This window comes from Rhinoderma darwinii, chromosome 1 (assembly GCF_050947455.1).
Source record: "Rhinoderma darwinii isolate aRhiDar2 chromosome 1, aRhiDar2.hap1, whole genome shotgun sequence".
Classification (NCBI taxonomy): domain Eukaryota; kingdom Metazoa; phylum Chordata; class Amphibia; order Anura; family Rhinodermatidae; genus Rhinoderma; species Rhinoderma darwinii.
In genome coordinates this window covers 193348305-193369006 of record NC_134687.1, presented here as the reverse complement: position 1 = coordinate 193369006, position 20702 = coordinate 193348305, and the positions used below count along the sequence as shown (strand labels likewise).

Genomic DNA, 20702 nt, shown 5'->3' with positions numbered 1-20702 from the left:
CTATACGTCCGTGCAACCCGCGTGGTTTTCACGCGGGTCGCACGGACCTATGCAAGTCTATGGGGCAGTGCAGACTGTCCGTGAGTTTTGCCCAGCGTAAGTACGCTGCGTAAAACTCGCGACATGTTCTATATTTCTGCGTTTTTCGAGCATCACGCACCCATTGAAGTCAATGGGTGCGTAAAAATCACGCGCACCACACAGAAGCACTTCCGTGGGACGTGCGTGATTCGCGCAACAGCAGTAAAAAGTATGAATGTAAACAGGAAAGCACCACATGCTTTTCTGTTTACAAACATCCAAACGTAGTGTCATAATGATGACGGCTGCGCGAAAAGCACGCAGCTGCGCACCATATGAACATGACACGGAGCTGTCAAGTGCATTTTGTGCACGCAAAACGCCACTGTATTTGCGTGCACAAAACGCACACGCTCGTGTAAATCCGCCCTTATGCATCAGTGTGCTTTTCGATTGTCATGTGTTATTCACGCACTCACAAAGCCAGCACATTTTTTTCATCTAACAAATTGTGTAAATCACGCACCAAACACGTGTGTGCGGTGCGTGGTTTTCACGCATGCATTGACTTCAATGTGAGTGTAGGTGCAGGATAACGCACCAATAGAGGACATGCAGTATGTTTCACGCAGCGGACTCTCGCTGCGTGAAAAGTCACGCATGTGTCAACGGCCCCATTGAAATAAATGGGTCGCGTGTGTTGTGCGTTTTTTCAAAGCACAGCACACGGACGTGATTCACGCTTGTGTAAATCGTGCCTAAGGCCCCATTCTCAACAGGGTGAATCTCGCCCGTGTGCTGATCGTGAAAACCACGCACAGCACACGCGACCCATTATTTTAAATTGGCCTGTTTTCATATGCGTTTCTCACGGGCGTCAATCTTACACGCAAGTGTGCATGAGGCATAAGACGGGGCTGGACGAACGCAAAAAAAGCCGCAAACAACGCCGCAAAAAACAATAAAAAAACAACGCCAAAAAGGCTACGATAAACGCGGGGAAAAACATTTAAAAAAAAACGTGAAAAAAACAGCAAACAAAGAGGCAAAGAACGCCACGAAAAACGACAGGGAAAACGCCACGAAAGACGCAACGAAAAATGCAGAAAAAAAAAACCCCAAAAAAATACACGAAAAGCGTAGAAAAAAAGGCTATGATAAACGACACGCAAAACGACGAAAAAAATATAGTGGAAAATGACGCGAAAAAAGCCGCAAACAAAGAGGCAAAGAAGGCTGCGAAAAAAACGGGGAAAACCACACGAAAGACGCAACGAAAAACGCATAAAAAATTTCCGAGAACAACGACGCAAAAAAAGAAACGATAAACGACGCGCAAAAAAGGATACGATAAACGAAACGGAAAACACATTCAAAAACATCGCAAAAAAAGACGCAAACAAACAAGCAAAAAACGCCAAGATAAAGTAAGCGAAAAACGCCCCGAAAAAAATCGGCAAAGAAAAACGCAAACAGCGCACAAAAAACGCCGGGAAAAACGACGCAAAAAACAACGTGCAGGGAGAGGTAAGTCTGCCGCAAACTTCAAGACGGAATTTTGAGGCAGATATTGTTCCTGCCAAAAAACTCTGTGTGAACAAAGCCTTAGTGGAGAGAGACATGCGATAGAGGAGGGCGGACAAGGGTTAGGGTATGTTCACACGAGGGCGTCCGTAACGGCTGAAATTACGGGGATGTTTCAGCCTGAAAACATCACCGTAATTTCAGCCGTAACGGCATGTGCAGGCGCTTGAACGCCGCGTCCATTAGGGGCGTAATTGGCGCTGCTATTCATTGGAGTCAATGAGTAACGGCTCCAATTATGCCCAAAGAAGTGACAGGTCACTTCTTTGACGCGGGCGTCTATTTACGCGCCGTCATTTGACAGCGGCGCGTAAATATACGCCTCGTGTGAACAGACAAAGGTCTGCCCATTGCTTTCAATGGGCAGATGTTTGTCAACGCTATTGAGGCGCTATTTTCGGACGTAATTCGGGGCAAAAACGCCCGAATTATGTCCGTAATTAGTGCGTGTGAACATACCCTTAGGGTAGACACGAAGAGGTTTATAGACCTGAAAAGAGAAAGAAAACATAAATGTGAAAAACATAATGGGGGGAGAACATTTGCTCATCATCCTTCAAGAATGTCAGCAAGGAGACAAGTCCAGTGAAGGATGTCAGCGGGGAGGAGCAAGGACAGCTCACGTGAACTCTTGGAAGGTACGTGCACGCTCATTGCAGCCTGCAATGAGCGTGCACGTGAAAAAAGTTTCATCACAAGGAAAGATCAACAAACCAGAGCTGAACTGCATGTAAACAAACTGTGCTGAATTCAAAGAAGAGATGTGTTAAGTAGAATTTTTTTTAAAAATAATGCTTTATTTAGGTTGTCTGTATAAGGGGTAATGTATGACACAGTTTTTGAAAAAATGTTGGGATCTCGGACAACCCCTTTAAAGCAAATCTACATATGTGTACATTTTAGTATTTCAGGTTGGTTCTCAGATCAACATATATATGTATAAAGATCTAGAGCTTACCTTCACTGCGCAAGTACTCTACCACGCTCCACACTACTGCCGGCACACCATTCATGACCAGACCCTCTTTATGCAAGTCTATCAGAGGAACGCCAAAAACTCTTCTGCACGGCATGGAGGACTGTCCTCTTCCAGGCCGCAACACCACTTTTTTCATATCTTCTTTCAGCCTCACTGCAGCATTGCTTTGCTTGAAGGAGCAGAGGAAGAGAGAGCAGTCATGAGCAGTGACAACAGGAGGCTGCATTTCTGGCCTGAGTTTTGCACTCAGAAGTTCAAGCATTTTCTGCCATTTTCAAAAACAAAATAAAACAAGGCAAAGGGACGTGCACAGAGCGACGTGTTGAGGCTGGGAGAGATCTTTTCACAGTAGCACACGGGCAGGCAGGGGGCGGTGCACTCACATAACTTCCCTGTAACTAGGAGATCAAGCAGGGTTTTCTTTCAACACACAGACGTCTCCAAGCCATATTGCCACAGTAACCTCTGGGCGGAGGAACCACAGTACAATCTCAAACTTCTGACTACAATCTCAAATTTCTGACTGCCATGTCACCGCCTGACAAGTCTTGCTACTGCAGATACAAAAATCAAGATTCTAAGCAGGATTATTGCTGGACAGGCAGTGTGGACTCCAGGGGCTAAATCAGCGCCTCTATTCCTCGTTTCCTAGTCTCTTCCTCTTGTATGAAGCACTCATGAATATTTTTTTTTATGGGAAACTGCAAAAGGCCTCATTCACACATTACAGATTTGGTCAGTATTTTGTATCAGTATTTTAACCCCTTCGGGACGAAGCCATTTTTTTATTTTTCACTCCCCGCATTCCCAGAGCCATAATTTTTCATTTTTCCATCAATAGAGTGGTGTGAGGGCTTATGTTTTGCGGGAGGAGATGTCGTTTCTTTTGGTACCATTTATAGTTCCATATAATGTACTGGGAAACTGAAAAAAAAAAATGATTTGCGGGCTGAAGTTGGAAAAACTGCGATTCCTCAAATGTTTTTGGGATTCCGTTTTTACGCTTTTACCGTGCGGTAAAAATGACAACTTATCTTTATTCTGTGGCTCAATACGATTACAGTGATACCAAATTTATATAGGTTTTTTTAGATTTTACTACTTTTATTGATCATAAACTTTTTGTTAAAAAAAAAATAATGTTTTGTGTCGCCACATTCTGAGAGCCATAACTTTTTTATTTTTTCACTTATTGAGCGGTGTGAGGGCTTATTTTTGGCGGGACAAGCTGTAGTTTTTATCGGTACCATTTTTTACGTAGAACTTTTTGATCACTATTTATAAAAAAATTTTGAGAGCCAAGTTGACCAAAAAAACTGTGATTTTAGCATTTTTAACTTTTTATAGTTTATGGCGTTCACCGTGCGCATTAAATAACACTATATTCTAATAGTTCAGACTTTTACGGACGCAGCGATACCAATTTTGTTTACTTTTTTTATTTTTTACATTACTTTAGGGGGAAAAGGGTTTTTTTTTTTTTTTTTTTATTACTACTAAAAACTTTTTTTCACACACTTTATTAGCCCCTCTAAGGGACTTGAACCAGCGATCGTTAGATCGCTGGTACAATATACTGCAATACTAACGTATTGCAGTATATCGTAATTTTTACAGGCTTCTGTTAAAGAGGCTCTATCACCAGATTATAAGTGCCTCATCTCCTACATAATCTGATCGGCGCTTTAATATAGATAACAGGGGTTTTTATTTTGAAAAACTATCATTTTTGAGCAAGTTATGAACAATTTTAGATTTATGCTAATTAGTTTCTTAATAGACAACTGGGCGTGTTTTTATTTTTTACCAACTGGGCGTTGTACAGAGGAGAGTATGAGGCTGACCAATCAGTGACCAATCAGCGTCATACACTTCTCATTGTTCCAGCCCATTGTTACAGTGTGATTGTGCAGTGAAAGAAGCTGGGCTGGAACAATGACAAGTGTTTGAGGCTGATTGGTCAGCGTCATACACTCCTCTGTACAACGCCCAGTTGGTAAAAAGTAAAAACACGCCCAGTTGTCTATTAAGAAACTAATTAGCATAAATCTAAAATTGCTCATAACTTGCTCAAAAATGATCGTTTTTAAAAATAAAAACCACTGTTATCTACATTACAGCGCCGATCAGATTATGTAGGAGATAGGGCACTTATAATCAGGTGACAGAGCCTCTTTAAACTCCCACAGGCAGGGTTTAGCAGAGGCAGAGTGAAGGCAGCACTGGGGGCCTTCATTAGGCCCTTGTGCTGCCATAACAACCGTCATCATCCCGCGATCTAACTGCGGGGCGGGTGATGAGCTGTCGGAGCGAGCCACCCCCCTCTTTTCAACGCCTCAGAAGCTGCGGTCGTGATTGACCGCAGCATTTGAGGGGTTAAACAGCCAGGAACAGCGCGATCGCTGCTCCTGGCTGTTAGTCCCAGGTGTCCACTGTAAAATACAGCATATGGAGCGCGCCCAGCGCATGAGCGAGTTCCAAACATCAACCCCCGCACCCGGACGTAATGGCCCTCCTTCCAAGTGTTATAACTCCTTTACTTTTCCGTCAATAGAATGGTGTGAGGGTGTTAAGGATCTGCCAGGCACAGCTTCTGTATCCACGCCCATAGGTAATCAGTCTGCACCTGCTTCTATGTCTGTGAGACTGACTCCATCTTCCACCACTCTGGATGGCAGGCTTAGGAGTGGGAGAGCCTATCACAGCCTGGCCAGACGGAGCTAGCTCCCGCCCTCTGTCGATTTATACCTGCCTTTCCTGTTCCTCCTTGCTTGTGATTCTTCTCTGTTGGTTTCCTGGCCCTGCTGCAGCTTCTTGAACTACTTGTCCCTGCTTCGTATTGACCCTGGCTTACTGACTACTCTTCTGCTCTGCGTTTGGTACCTCGTACACTCCTGGTTTGACTCGGCTTGTTCACTACTCTCCTGCTCTGCGTTTGGCACCTCGTACTCTCCTGGTTTGACTCGGCTCGTTTACTACTCTTGTTGCTCACGGTGTTGCCGTGGGCAACTGCCCCGTTTCCCTTTGTTCTGTGTTTCCTTGTCTGGTGGTCTGTCGTGCACTTACTGAGCGTAGGGACCGTCGCCCAGTTGTACCCCGTCGCCTAGGGCGTGTCGTTGCATGTAGGCAGGGACTGAGTGGCGTGTAGATTAGGGCTCACTTGTCTGTTTCCCTATCCCTGTCATTACAGAGGGCTTATATTTTACGGGAGGAGTTGTAGTTTCTAATGGCACCATTTAAAATACCATATAATGTACTGGGAAGCGGAAAAAAAAATCTTTGCGGGCTGAAATGGGAAAAAATTCCTCCATTGTTTTTTGGGTTTCGTTTCTACGGTTTTCACCATGTGGTAAAAACAAAGACTTAACTTTATTCTGTGGCTCAATACGATTATAGTGATATCAAATTTATATAGGTTATTTTATATTTTACTACTTTAAAAAAAAATTTGGGGTTAAAAACAAAATCGTTTTGTTTCACCACATTCTGAGAGCCATAACTTTTTTATTTTTCCGTGCATTAACCCCTTTAGGACGCAGCCTGTTTTGGCCTTGTGGCACACTTTATGTGGTAAGAACTCCGGAATGCTTTTACCTATCCAAGCGATTCTTTTCTCGTGACATATTGTACTTTATGATAGTGGAAAAATGTGGTCGATAAATTCAATATTTATTTGTGAAAAACACCAAAATTTTGAGAAAATTTGCAAAAATTTGCATTTTTCTAAATTGAAATGTATCTGCTTGTAAAACAGATAGTAATACCACACAAAATAGTCACGAGTTAACATTTCCCATATGTGTACTTTATATTTGCATCGTTTTTTGAACATCCTTTTATTTTTCTAGGACGTTACAAGGCTTAGAACTTTAGCAGCAATTTCTCACATTTTCAAGAAAAAAAATCAAAAGGCTATTTTTACAGGGACCAGTTTAGATCTGAAGTGGTTTTGAGGGCCTTATATATTAGAATCCCTCAATAAATCACCCCATTTCAAAAACAGCACCCCTCAAAGTATTTAAAACAGCATTCAGAAAGTTTCTTAACCCTTTAGGCGTTTCACAGGAAATAAAGCAAAGTAGAGGGGAAATTTACAAATTTCTCTGTTTTTTGCCGAAATTCATTTGTAGTAAAAAAAAATTGTGTAACACAGAAGGTTTTACCAGAGAAATACAACTCAATATTTATTGCCCAGATTCTGCAGTTTTTAGAAATATCCCACGTGGCCCTAGTTCCCTAATGGACCGAAACACCGGCCTCAGAAGCAAAGGCGCACCTAGTGGATATACCCCTCAAGGAATTTATCTAGGGGTATAGTTAGCACTTTGACCCCACAGGTATTTTTCTATATTTATAGGAGTTAGTCTGTGAATATGAAAATTTACTTTTTTCTGAAAAAACATAGAAATTTTTAAAATTTACAAGGAATAAATAAGAAAATGCACACCAACATTTGTAAAGCATCTTCTCCCGATTACGGAAATACCCCATATGTGGTAATAAACTGCTCTTTGGACCCACGGCAGCGCTCAGAAAGGAAGGAGCGCCATTTGGATTTTGGAGCGCAGATTTTGCTGGATTGGTTTTTAGTACCATGTTGCGATTGCAACGCCCTGGAGGGAACAAAACAGTGGAAACACCCCAAAAGTGACCCCATTTGGGAAACTACACCCCTCAAGGAATTTTCCTAGGGGTATAGTAAGCATTTATACCACACAGGTTTTTTGCAGAATTTAGTATAATTAGGTCGTGAAAATGAATATAAACATTTTTGTCCACTAAAATGTTGAATTTTTTCATTTTCACAACGGATAAAGGAGAAAGTCGCCCTAAATTTGTAACGCAATCTCTCCCGAGTATGACAATACCCCACATGTGGTAAGAATTTATTTTTTTAATAGAAATTAATTAACCTTTGCAGGACTGATCCTTTTTTGCTTTTCCATTTTAGTTTTTCACTCCCCGCCTTCCAAACGCCATAACTTTTTTATTTTTCTATGAATGGAGCGGTTTGAGGGCTTATTTTTGGCAGAACGAGCTGTAGTTTTGATTGGTAGCATTTTTTGGTACATGCAACTTTTTGATCACTTTTTATTACATTTTATTTAGAGCTTTAGTGACCAAAAACAGTGATTTTGGCATTTTTAATTCTTTATTTCTTACGGCGTTCATAATGCGCTATAAATGACAATTTTACGTTATTCTGCGGTTCGGTACGATTACAGCGATACCATACGTATATAGTTTTTTTATGTTTTGCAGCGTTTGCACAATAAAATCACTTCTTTATAAAATAATTTATTTTCTGTGTTCCCATATTCGGAGAGCCGTAACTTTTTTATTTTCCAGTCCAAAGAGCTGTGTAAGGACTTGTTTTTTGCGGGGCGGGTTGTAGTTTTTATTGGTACTATTTTCAGGTACATGCGACTTTTGATCACTTTTTTTATGTCCATCAATTATTTCCTTCAAAAACGCAACAGAACTGCAGCATTAGGCCTTATTCACACGAGCGTATTTCACGCTCTGTACACGGATGTCACACTGAACTGCAACGCAAGAATAACGCTGCGTTTTTGTAGGCCTTACGGAGACTAAAAACCACATGCAGTTGACCATATGCGGTTTTCAAATGCAACAAAACCGCATCACCGATGCACCGTGTGGCCTTACCCTAAAGGTGAAAAAATGCAAAACTTTTTTTTGCCGCTAAACCTCTTGATAAATTCCTCTCTGTGTTTCTATATGATATATTTGACTTAAAGAGACTCTGTCACCACATTATAAGTGCCCTATCTCCTACATAAGGACATCGGCGCTATAATGTACACTACCGTTCAAAAGTTTGGGGTCACCCAGACAATTTTGTGTTTTCCATGAAAACTCACACTTATATTTATCAAATGAGTTGCAAAATGACTAGAAAATATAGTCAAGACATTGACAAGGTTAGAAATAATGATTTTTATTTGAAATAATAATTTTCTCCTTCAAACTTTGCTTTCGTCAAAGAATGCTCCATTTGCAGCAATTACAGCATTGCAGACCTTTGGCATTCTAGCTGTTAATTTGCTGAGGTAATCGGGAGAAATTTCACCCCATGCTTCCAGAAGGCCCTCCCACAAGTTGGATTGGCTTGATGGGCACTTCTTGCGTACCATACGGTCAAGCTGCTCCCACAACAGCTCTATGGGGTTGAAATCTGGTGACTTCGCTGGCCACTCCATTATAGATAGAATACCAACTGCCTGCTTCTTCCCTAAATAGTTCTTGCAGAATTTGGAGGTGTGCTTTGGGTCATTGTCCTGTTGTAGGATGAAATTGGGTCCAATCAAGCGCTGTCCACAGGGTATGGCATGGCGTTGCAAAATGGAGTGATAGCCTTCCTTATTCAAAATCCCTTTTACCTTGTACAAATCTCCCACTTTACCAGCACCAAAGCAACCCCTGACCATCACATTACCTTCACCATGCTTGACAGATGGTAACGAAAAGAAGTGGATGATGCTGATTCGTCAGCATCATACACTTCTATTCACAACGCCCAGCTACCGTGTTTCCCCGAAAGTAAGACAGTGTCTTACTTTCTTTTTATCCCCAAAAGCCTCACTATGTCTTACTTTCGGGGTATGTCTTATATTGGAAAAAAAAAATTTTTTTTTTTTTTTTCACAAACTTTATTTAACTGTTTTACATTTTTTTTTTTTGTCCCACCAGGGGACTTCACTATGCGATGTGCCGATCGCATATATAATGCTTTGGTATACTTAGTATACCGAAGCATTATTGCCTGTCAGTGTAAAACTGACAGGCAGCCTATTAGGTCATGCCTCCGGCATCGCCTAACAGGCAGATGCTGAAGGCAGACCTGGGGGTCTTTGTTAGACCCCCGGCTGTCATGGAAACCCGACGGCGACCCGCGATTTGTTTGCGGGGGCGCCGATCGGGTGACAGAGGGAGCTCCACCCTCTGTCAAACACATTAAATGCCGCTGTCACTATTGACAGCGGCATTTAATGGGTTAAACTGCCGGAATCGGCGCGCGCTTCGATTCCGGCAGTTGCAGCAGGAGCCAGGCTGTGTATAACAGCCGTGCTCCTGCCGCTGATCGCGTGGGTACAGTCTCAGTACCCGCGCCATCACAGGACGGATATATCCGTCCTCCTGCGCGAACTAGCAGCTGCTGAGGACGGATATATCCGTCCTTCGGCGTTAAGTGGGAGTGGAAGTGGGCAGGAGGCGGCAATACCCCCGTGTTTCCCCGAAAGTAAGACATATGTCTTACTTTCGGGGTACGGCTTATATTAGCCGACCCCCCTGAAACCCCCGATACGTCTTACAATCGGGGGTGTCTTACTATCGGGGAAACACGGTAGTAAAACAAGTAAAAACGCCCAGATGTACACACACAATACACGCCCAGTTGTACTTAAGAAAGGCTCATTTGCATAAATATAAAAATGGTCATAACTTGGCCAAAAATGCTCGTTTTTGAAAAAAACCAAACGTTACTGTTATCTACATTGCAGCGCCGATCTGCTGCAATAGGAGATAGGGGTTTGAAAATCTGGTGACAGAGCCTCTTTAAGGCTCAGAGCCCATTTTTCAAATCTGACACATTTCACTTTATGTGGTAATAACGTCGGAATGCTTAAACCTATCCAAGCGATTCTGAGATTATTTTCTCGTGACACATTGGGCTTCATGTTCGTGGTAAAATTTGGTCGATATATTCAGTGTTTATTGGTGAAAAATTGCAAAATTTAGAGAAAATTTTGAAAAAATAGAATTTTTCAGATTTTAAAAGCATCTGTTTGGAAAAAAGACGGTTATACCAAATAGTTACTAGTTCACATTTCCCATAAGTCTACTTTAGATTGGCATCGTTTTTTTGAGTTTTCTTTATTTTTCTTGGACGTTACAAGGCTTAGAACATAAACAGCAATTTCTCATATTTTTAAGTAAATTTCCAAAGCTTTTTTTTTAAGGTATTTGTTCAGTTCTGAAGTGGCTTTGAGGGGCCTATGTATTAGAAACCCCCATAAAACACCCCATTTTAAAAACTAGACCCCTCAAAGTATTCAAAACAGCATTTAGAAAGTTTTTTAACCCTTCAGGCATTTCACAAGAATTAAAGCAAAGTGGAGGTGACATTTGCAAATTTAATTTTTCTTGCTGAATTTCAATTTTTTTTCTGTAACACAGAAGGTTTTACCAGAGAAATACTACTAAATATGTATTGTCCAGATTCTGCAGTTTTTTAGAAATGTCCCTCATGTGGCTCTACTGCGCTCGTGGACTAAAACACAAGCCCCAGAATCAAAGAAGGACCTAGTGCATTTTGAGGCCTCTTTTTTATTAGAATATATTTTAGGCAGCATGCCAGGTTTGAAGAGGTGTTGAGGTGCCAAAACAGTAGGAATCCCCCAATAGTGACCCCATTTTGGAAACTGCACCACTCAAGGAATTCATTTATGGTTGTTGTTACCATTTTGATTGCACAGTTTTTTCACAGGGCTGAATTGGGCTGTGAAATTAAAAAGGTGACATTTTTTCCAATAAGATGTCATTTGTGATCACAATTTCTTACTTTCACAGGGAACAAAATACCCCATTTTGTTGCCCAATTTGTCCTTAGTGCAGCAATACCCCATTTGTGGTGATAAACTGCCGTTTGGGCCCATGGGAGGGCTCAGAAGGAAAGGAGCGCTATGTGTTTGTTGGAGTCCAGATTTTGCTGGATTGGCTTTTGGGTGCCTTGTGCATTTGCAGAGCCCCAGAGGTATCAACGCAATGGAAACCCACCAGAATTGACCCCATTTTGGAAACTACACCACTCAAGGAATTCATTTATGGGTAATGTGACCATTTAGACCCCATAGTTTTTTCACAGAACTTATTTGAATTGGGCTTGGAATTCAAACAAAATTAATTTTTTCCAATAATATGTAGTTTTGGCTGAAAATTTCTTATTTTCACAAAAAATAAAATACCCCATTCTGTTGCGCAATTTGTCCAGAGTGCAGAAATGCCCCATTTGTGGTGATAAACTGCCGTTTGGGCCCATTGGAGGGCTCAGAACGAAAGGACCACCATTTGGCCTACTGGGGATTTTCTGGTGCGAAGTCATGTATGCAGAAGCCCCTGAGGTACCAGTACAGTCGAAAGAAGTGACCCCGTTTTAAAAACTACACCCTTTAGGCATTCATCTAGAGGTGTAGTGAGCATTTTGACCGGAGACATACACCCCATAAACTGTAATGTTGGTTCTCACGGGTACGGCAATACCCTCAATGTGGCTGTTATCAGCTGCCTGGGAACACAGCAGGGCTCAGAAGGGAAAGAAGAGGGGTATAAGCTGTGCGGAGTGCATCAGGGTAAGTAAAATTCGTCAGGACCCACTAGGCTTCCATCGATGGCATAGCCAGATGCCATTGTTTGGTGTCTATCGTGTAGCAGGCTGGCGATTGTAGCTTAACCCCTAAAAAGCCGTGATCGCTATTGAACACGGCTTTTAAGGGGCTAATCAGCGGGGACACAGCGATCGGTCCCCGATGTAGGAGCTGCGGTAGCTGCTGTACGAGACAGCAGCTGTCACAGCTCCTGCATGTGTTGAGAGGACGGCCGAAATGGCCATTACTCCCGCAACGTAATAGTCCGTCGCTGAGCGCTAACGATACAGTTAGCACGACGGATTATTACGTCGCTGAGAGTTAAGGGGTTAATGACCAAGCTTAAGTTTTAAAGTTTTTCCATCGTCGCATTCCACGAGCTATAACTTTTTTATTTTTGCATCGACATAGCTGTATAAGGACTTGTTTTTTGCGGGACAAGTTGTATTTTTTAATAGCACCATTTTGGGGTACATATAATTTATTGATTAACTTTTTTGGGGGTAATAGAAAAAAAAACAGCAATTTCGCCACTCTTTTATCGTCCTAAATTTACGCCGTTTACCATGTGGTATAAACAACACAATAACTTTATTCAGCATGTTGTTACGATTGCAACGATACCAAAAAACTGTTTTTTGAAAACTATTTGTTTTTGTATCTATATTTGAAGAGCCATAACTTTATTTATTTTTTTTCGCCGATGCAGCTGTGTGAGGGCATTTTTTTTTTTGCGGAACGACTTGTAGTTTTCATTGGTACCATTTTGGAGTACACGCGACTTTTTGGTCACTTTTTATAAGGCAGGATGCACAGAAAACAGCAATTCTCGCAGTTTTTTTATTTTATTTTTTAAAGCATACGCCGAGCGGGTTAAATAACTTAATAGCTTTATAGTTGGGGTTGTTATGGACGCGGCAATACCAGATATGTGGAATTTTAAGTTGTTTTTTTTCATATTAAAGGATTTTGTAAAGGGAAAAAATGGGTTTTTCATTTTTTTGGGGTTTTTATTTATTCATCTTTCTTAAACTTTTTTTTAACTTTTGTATTAGCCCCACTAGTGGACTTTACTATGCGATCGCTTTTATAATACACTGCAATACTTCTGTATTGCAATGTATTATTGCCTGTCAGTGTAAGGGTCAGTTCACATCGTTTTTTGACACGGAAAACGCGTCGTAAAACGGACGAAAATGCCTCCCATTGATTTTAAAAAACGGCTCCCGGGAAAAAGAAGCGACATGCCCTATATTCGAGAGTATTCGTCTCTGACCGCCAATTGACATCAATAAGAGGCAGAGAAGCGTATTTCGCTGAGTTTTTTGCCCGTGGCGCTCAATGGCGTGGGCGAAAAACGCTGCGAAAATAGTCGTGCAGGCAGAGCAAAATCTGCCTCAAAATTCCAAACAGAATTTTGAGGCAGATTTTCTGCCTGCAAAAAACTCTGTGTGAACCCAGCCTAAAACTGACAGGCACCTGCAAGGTCATGCCTCTGGCATGACCTAGCAGGCATTAACTAAAGGCAGAACTGGGGGCCTGCCATAGAAAGCACCGACCACATGCAGGGTGCCGGTGGGGTGAGAGGGCCCCCCCCCTCCCCCCTCCAAAACCACTCGAGCTGAGTTTTTCCTTTTCACAGCGCCGGTTATTTATTCTGGTGCAGTACTGTGAAAAGGCGTATGCATCAGAATAAAGCCAGTTAGTGGCCGTCGTGAAAAGGCGTATTGGCGGTAACTAATTGGTAAACCGCCCCTCAACCGCAATGTCTGAACAGACCAATACAGTCTTTCCTTTAGGCCAGAATCACGCATGCAGTTTTGATGCAGTTTTGGTCCAGTCACCCGAGGCGTTGTATTCGAAGCGTAAAAATACGCAGCAGTTAAGTTTACAATGTTATTCTATGGGAAAAATAATCCACAACGCAAGGAATTTAGAAATCTGTCCTTAACACAAACGGGTTTCTTTTAACAAAGGACATGACGCTGACCCATGCAATTCAGAGGGGCTATTCACATATCCGTTTTTTTTTTTCACGGAGCGTGCTTGCGTTGCAAGAAACTCACAGTATATCCTTCTGTCGTCCATTTATGTGGTCCAGACTCGCCCATTAAAGTCTATGGGTGCATGAAAAAAAAAAAAAAACAGACAGCCCGTGGACGACTACCAGATCAGTTGATAAAGAAATGCAAGGAAATAAAGAGGAGTGAAACTAGAAAGCGCTTGCAGAGGAGAAAAATGGACGAGGAATATGGATGACACACGGAAACCACATGCGTGAAAAACTGTCTATTTTTCGGACACATAACAAACCTGCTTGTGTAAATAAGTTGCAAAATATTTTTCCCATTGGGAAATGTTAATTTTTGCAAATTTTCTCTAAAGTTTGGTGATTTTCACAAACAAACACTGAATTTATTGATCAAATTTTTCCACTAACATACAGTACAATATGTCACGAGAAAACAATCTCAGAATCGCTTGGATAGGTAAAAGCATTCCCAAGTTATTACCACATAAAGTGACACATCAGATTTGAAAAAATTGGCTGCGTCCACAAGGCCAAAACAGGCTCAGTCCTGAAGGGGTTAAGAAAGGAAGGGGTAAGTATGAGCGCTTTTTTGACGCAGTGGAAAATCAGTCAGAAAAACTGCACCACAGTGTGGTGCGGTTTTTTGGACGGAAGGTGCTGCGGGTTCCAGGTTGGATACGCTGCGTGATTTTTACGCCATATCCGACCTGTGGGAACCCAGCCTAAAGGTGCTTGTACACCATGCAGTAGTGTGATGCGAGGCCAAAAACTGCAGCGGAATGGGGCCATTTCTGGATTGCATGGATTTTTCCAAAGCCCATTTGGGTTAGGAACAGTCAAAGAAACTTCTGCAACAAGTCTGTTGATGTTTTCACACATGCCAGGTTTGTTGCATTTTTTGCTTTGGTTCAGCAAATAAAATAAAAAAGCTGTTGAAAAAGGGAAACTGCAGCAAAAAAAAAAAAAAAAAAAAGGTGGCAAACCTGCACGTCTAAAGAAATAACCTGCTTTTCTAAGGCCTGCACGTCTAAAGAAATAACCTGCTTTTCTAAGGCCTTATTCACACGACCGTGAAATACGGCCGTGTGATGGCCGTCCTTTTAACGGCCTTCACATGGCCGTTTTCAGAACAATGATATTCTATGTGTGCATTCACACGGCCGTTTTTTTAACGGCCCGTGAATAATGGCCGTCAAAAAATAGGACATGTCCTATTTTTGGGCCGTTTTAACGGCCTGACGGCCCCCTTAGAAGTCAATGGATCCGTTTTTAACGGCTGTCAATACATGTAACAACCATTAAAAACGGATCTGTTACATGGGGATTGGCAAGGGAACTACTAGTTCTCTTGCTGGCTATTGTTGGCATACTCACTGTTGCAACGCTTCTTCAGGTGTGGTCACTCGTCTTCACGTGTTTGAAGGCGCCTCGATGACGTCATCACCCCGTCGAGCTGCCTTGCCAGATCCCGTGCAGACGAGTGACCACACCTGAAAAAGACAAGAGACGGCGCTGCACCCGTGAGTATGTGGCATCATCTACAGGCAGGCTGGTGTGGCGTCATCTACAGGCAGGCTGGTGTGGCGTCATCTACAGGCAGGCTGGTGTGGCGTCATCTACAGGCAGGCTGGTGTGGCGTCATCTACAGGCAGGCTGGTGTGGCGTCATCTACAGGCAGGCTGGTGTGGCGTCATCTACAGGCAGGCTGGTGAGGCGTCATCTACAGGCAGGCTGGTGTGGCGTCATCTACAGGCAGGCTGGTGTGGCGTCATCTACAGGGAGGCTGGTGTGGCGTCATATACAGGGAGGCTGGTGTGGCGTCATATACAGGGAGGCTGGTGTGGCGTCATCTACAGGCAGGCGTGTGTGGCGTCATCTACAGGCAGGCGTGTGTGGCGTCATCTACAGGCAGGCGTGTGTGGCGTCATCTACAGGCAGGCGTGTGTGGCGTCATCTACAGGGAGGTGTGTGGCATCATATACAGGGAGGTGTGTGGCATCATACACAGTGAGGTGTGTGGCATCATACACAGTGAGGTGTGTGGCATCATACACAGGGAGGTGTGTGGCATCATACACAGGGAGGTGTGTGGCATCATACACAGGGAGGTGTGTGGCATCATACACAGGGAGGTGTGTGGCATCATACACAGGGAGGTGTGTGGCATCATACACAGGGAGGTGTGTGGCATCATACACAGGGAGATGTGTGGCATCATACACAGGGAGATGTGTGGCATCATACACAGGGAGATGTGTGGCATCATACACAGGGAGATGTGTGGCATCATACACAGGGAGGTGTGTGGCATCATATACAGGGAGGTGTGTGGCATCATATACAGGGAGGTGTGTGGCATCATATACAGGGAGGTGTGTGGCATCATATACAGGGAGGCTGTAAATAGTGTCTAGGTGAACACGTGATCTTCCTTTGGGTGTTTTCAGGGGGCTAGGACAAAAAAAGACTGACCAATGAAATTCATCTGTTTTTTTTTTTTAACGGCCATGAAAAACTGATGCAAAACAGATGTCAAACGGCCATTAAAAACGGACAGACGGACTGGAAATGGATGAAAATTTGGACACAAACTGATGCAAAATGGCCATGAAAAACTGACAGTTTATCAGTTTTTAATGGACATTTTTTTCACTGTCGTGTGTTAGGGATCTGCCAGGTACTTCATCTAGCTATACTCCTGGGATTAATCAATCCACACCTGAGGCCAGACCTGCTCGACTGACACCATCTCCCACCAACCAGGGTGGCAGGCTCAGGAGTGGGAGAGCCTATCGCGGCCTGGTCTCTCGGAGTTAGCTCCGCCCCCTGCCCTTTATTACCTGCCCTGTGCTCTCCCTCAGTGCTTGTAATTCTTTTGGATTCCTGGCCCCACTGCTGCTTGCTCCAGCCTGCTTCTGCCGTGCTTCTGCCTTGCTGCAGTTCTGCTTGACCTACTTGCTTGCCCTGGCTTGCTTCTGTCTCCGTGCCCGCTCGGGTGTACTCACTTCGTCCTGGTCCTGACTGTTCGTTCGCCGCCCCGTTTCCTCGTGGCGTTCCGTGGCTACTGCCCCTTCCCTTGCGTGTTCCCCGTTTGTCTTCCAGTGCACTTAGCCAGCGTAGGGACCGCCGCCCAGTTGTACCTCGTCGCCTAGGGCGGGTCGTTGCAAGTAGGCAGGGACAGGGCGGTGGGTAGATTAGGGCTCACTTTCCCTTCACCTCCTTCCTGCCATTACATAATTACAAGCCCTTACCTAGTCTACCCTTTCTCCTACGCTGACGCTATCATGGACCCCCTTGAGACCCTGACCCAGCAGATGCAGGGCCTCTCCCTACAGGTCCAGGCCCTGGCCCAAAGGGTCAATCAGGGTGACGCTGCTTTAGTAGTACCCCTCACCTCACCTCTAGAACCCGACCTCAAGTTACCTGACCGGTTTTCAGGGGACCGTAAGACGTTTCTCTCCTTCCGGGAGAGTTGCAGACTGTATTTCCGCCTAAAGCCCCACTCCTCAGGTTCCGAGAACCAGCGGGTGGGTATCATCATATCCCGACTCCAGGAAGGGCCCCAAGAGTGGGCCTTCTCCTTGGCTCCTGACGCCCCTGAACTTTCCTCTGTTGATCGTTTTTTCTCTGCCCTCGGACTCATTTACGACGAGACTGACAGGACTGCTTTAGCCGAGAGTCAGCTGGTGACCTTACGTCAGGGTAGGAGACCGGTTGAGGAATACTGTTCTGATTTTAGGAAGTGGTGCGTAGCTTCTCAGTGGAACGATCCGGCCCTAAGGTGCCAGTTTAGGTTAGGATTATCTGACGCCCTGAAGGATCTGCTGGTTAGCTACCCCTCGCCTGACTCCCTTGACCAGGTTATGGCCCTAGCAGTACGACTTGACCGACGTCTCAGGGAACGTCAGCTTGAACGCTTCAGTGTGCTCCCCTCTGACTTTTCTGCGATTCCCCCCGAGGTCCCGTCTCCTCGCCCCTCCACGGAGGACTCGGAGGTACCTATGCAACTCGGGGCCTCCATGTCCCCTCGACAACGTAGGGAGTTTCGCAGAATGAATGGTCTCTGCTTCTACTGTGGGGACGACAAGCATCTACTGAACACCTGTCCCAGGCGCAAGAATAAGAAGCCGGAAAACTTCCGCGCCTAAGTGATCATCGGGGAGGTCACTTGGGCGCACAGGTATTTCCCGTTAATGTGAAACGCAATAAAATTTTGCTTCCCTTTCAGGTCTCGTTTGCTGGCCGGTCTGCCACGGGCAGTGCTTTCGTGGATTCTGGCTCATCTGCTAATATCATGTCTGTGGAATTTGCTATGTCTCTAAAGATGCCTTGTATTGATTTACCTTATCCTATCCCTGTAGTAGTAATCGACTCCACTCCTCTTGCTAATGGTTATTTTACTCAGCATACTCCTGTTTTTGAACTCCTGGTTGGCTCCATGCATTTGGAGCAGTGCTCTGTACTGGTGATGCAGGGATTATCGTCTGATCTGGTATTAGGTCTTCCCTGGTTGCAGTTGCATAATCCCACGTTTGATTGGAATACTGGGGATCTCACCAAATGGGGTAATGAATGTCTTATGTCATGTCTTTCTGTTAACTCTATTTCTCCCCGGGAGGAGGTAAACACGCTTCCTGAGTTTGTTCAGGACTTCGCCGATGTGTTTTCCAAGGAGGCCTCTGAGGTGTTGCCCCCCCATAGAGATTACGATTGCGCCATCGATTTGGTGCCTGGTGCCAAGCTTCCTAAGGGTAGGATATTTAATCTTTCATGTCCTGAACGTGAAGCGATGAGGGTATATATCCAAGAATGCCTGGCCAAGGGTTTCATTCGCCCCTCGACTTCTCCTGTAGGTGCTGGCTTCTTCTTCGTGGGGAAGAAGGATGGTGGTCTTAGGCCGTGCATTGATTATCGTAACCTGAATAAGGTCACCGTAAGGAACCAGTACCCACTTCCTTTGATTCCGGATCTTTTTAATCAGGTTCAGGGAGCCCAGTGGTTTTCTAAGTTCGATCTACGGGGGGCATATAACCTTATCCGCATCAAAGAGGGGGATGAGTGGAAAACTGCGTTCAACACACCCGAGGGTCATTTCGAATACCTGGTCATGCCCTTTGGGTTGTGTAATGCCCCTGCTGTCTTCCAGAATTTTATTAATGAAATCCTGAGAGATTACCTGGGGATATTTCTTGTTGTGTACCTTGATACATACTGGTGTTTTCCAAGGACTGGTCCTCCCACGTGGAGCATGTCAGGAAGGTGCTCCAGGTCCTTCGGGAGAATAATCTGTTTGCTAAGACTGAAAAATGTGTCTTTGGGGTACAGGAGATACCATTTTTAGGGCAAATCCTCACTCCTCATGAATTCCGCATGGACCCTGCCAAGGTTCAAGCTGTGGCGGAATGGGTCCAACCTGCCTCCCTTAAGGCGTTACAGTGTTTTTTAGGGTTCGCCAACTATTACAGGAGATTTATTGCCAACTTCTCGGTCGTCGCTAAGCCTCTTACGGACCTCACCCGCAAGGGTGCCGATGTCCTCCATTGGCCCCCTGAGGCCGTCCAGGCCTTTGAGACTCTCAAGAAGTGCTTTATCTCGGCCCCCGTGCTGATTCAGCCCAACCAAGAGGAGCCATTTATTGTGGAGGTTGACGCTTCCGAGGTGGGAGTGGGGGCCGTCTTGTCCCAGGGTACCAGCTCCCTCACCCATCTCCGCCCCTGTGCTTACTTCTCTAGGAAGTTTTCGCCCACGGAGAGTAACTATGATATTGGTAACCGCGAACTTCTAGCCATTAAATGGGCTTTTGAGGAGTGGCGGCACTTCCTGGAGGGGGCCAGACACCAGGTAACGGTCCTTACGGATCACAAGAATCTGGTTTTCCTAGAATCGGCCCGGAGGCTTAATCCTAGACAAGCTCGGTGGGCACTATTCTTTACCAGATTTAATTTCTTGGTTACCTATAGGGCTGGGTCCAAGAATATTAAGGCTGACGCTCTGTCACGTAGTTTCATGGCCAATCCTCCTTCCGAGAAGGATCCCGCTTGTATTTTACCCCCTGGTATAATCGTCTCTGCCACGGATTCTGATTTAGCTTCTGATATCGCGGCTGATCAGGGTGCAGCTCCCGGGAACGTCCCTGGGGACAAACTGTTTGTTCCCCTGCAATACCGGCTGAGGGTACTCAGGGAAAACCATGACTCCGCTCTATCTGGTCATCCTGGCATCTTGGGCACCAAACACCTCATTACCAGAAACTATTGGTGGCCTGGGTTGCCTAAAGATGTTAGGGCTTACGTCGCCGCTTGTGAGGTTTGCGCTAGGTCCAAAACCCCTAGGTCCCGACCTGCGGGCCTACTACGTTCCTTGCCCATTCCCCAGAGACCTTGGACCCATATCTCCATGGATTTTATCACCGATTTGCCTCCATCTCAGGGCAAGTCGGTGGTGTGGGTGGTAGTCGACCGCTTCAGCAAGATGTGCCACTTTGTGCCCCTTAAGAAGCTACCTAACGCCAAGACGTTAGCTTCTTTGTTTGTGAAACACATCCTGCGTCTCCATGGGGCCCCAGTCAATATCGTTTCTGACAGAGGGGTACAATTTGTTTCCTTATTTTGGAGAGCTTTTTGTAAAAAGTTGGAGATTGATCTATCCTTCTCCTCCGCCTTCCATCCCGAAACTAATGGCCAAACGGAAAGGACCA

General features: G+C 44.6%; 1 protein-coding gene across 4 annotated transcripts in view; it reads right to left on the bottom strand.

Moving 5' to 3' along the window:
• FAM13A (family with sequence similarity 13 member A) overlaps window positions 1-20702 on the bottom strand; it is a 303023-nt gene that overhangs the window by 261226 nt on the left and 21095 nt on the right. For 2 of the 4 annotated variants that reach the window (XM_075860669.1, XM_075860671.1), the window contains exon 1: window positions 2564-2849. The exons of 1 other annotated variant lie outside the window; for it this stretch is intronic. In XM_075860669.1, coding sequence (XP_075716784.1) covers window positions 2564-2846 — 283 coding nt within the window. In that variant the 5' untranslated portion in view covers window positions 2847-2849. Of the gene's footprint in view, window positions 1-2563; window positions 2850-20702 lie in introns of those variants that run through there. One more of the 4 variants, XM_075860670.1, reaches the window with a different exon arrangement.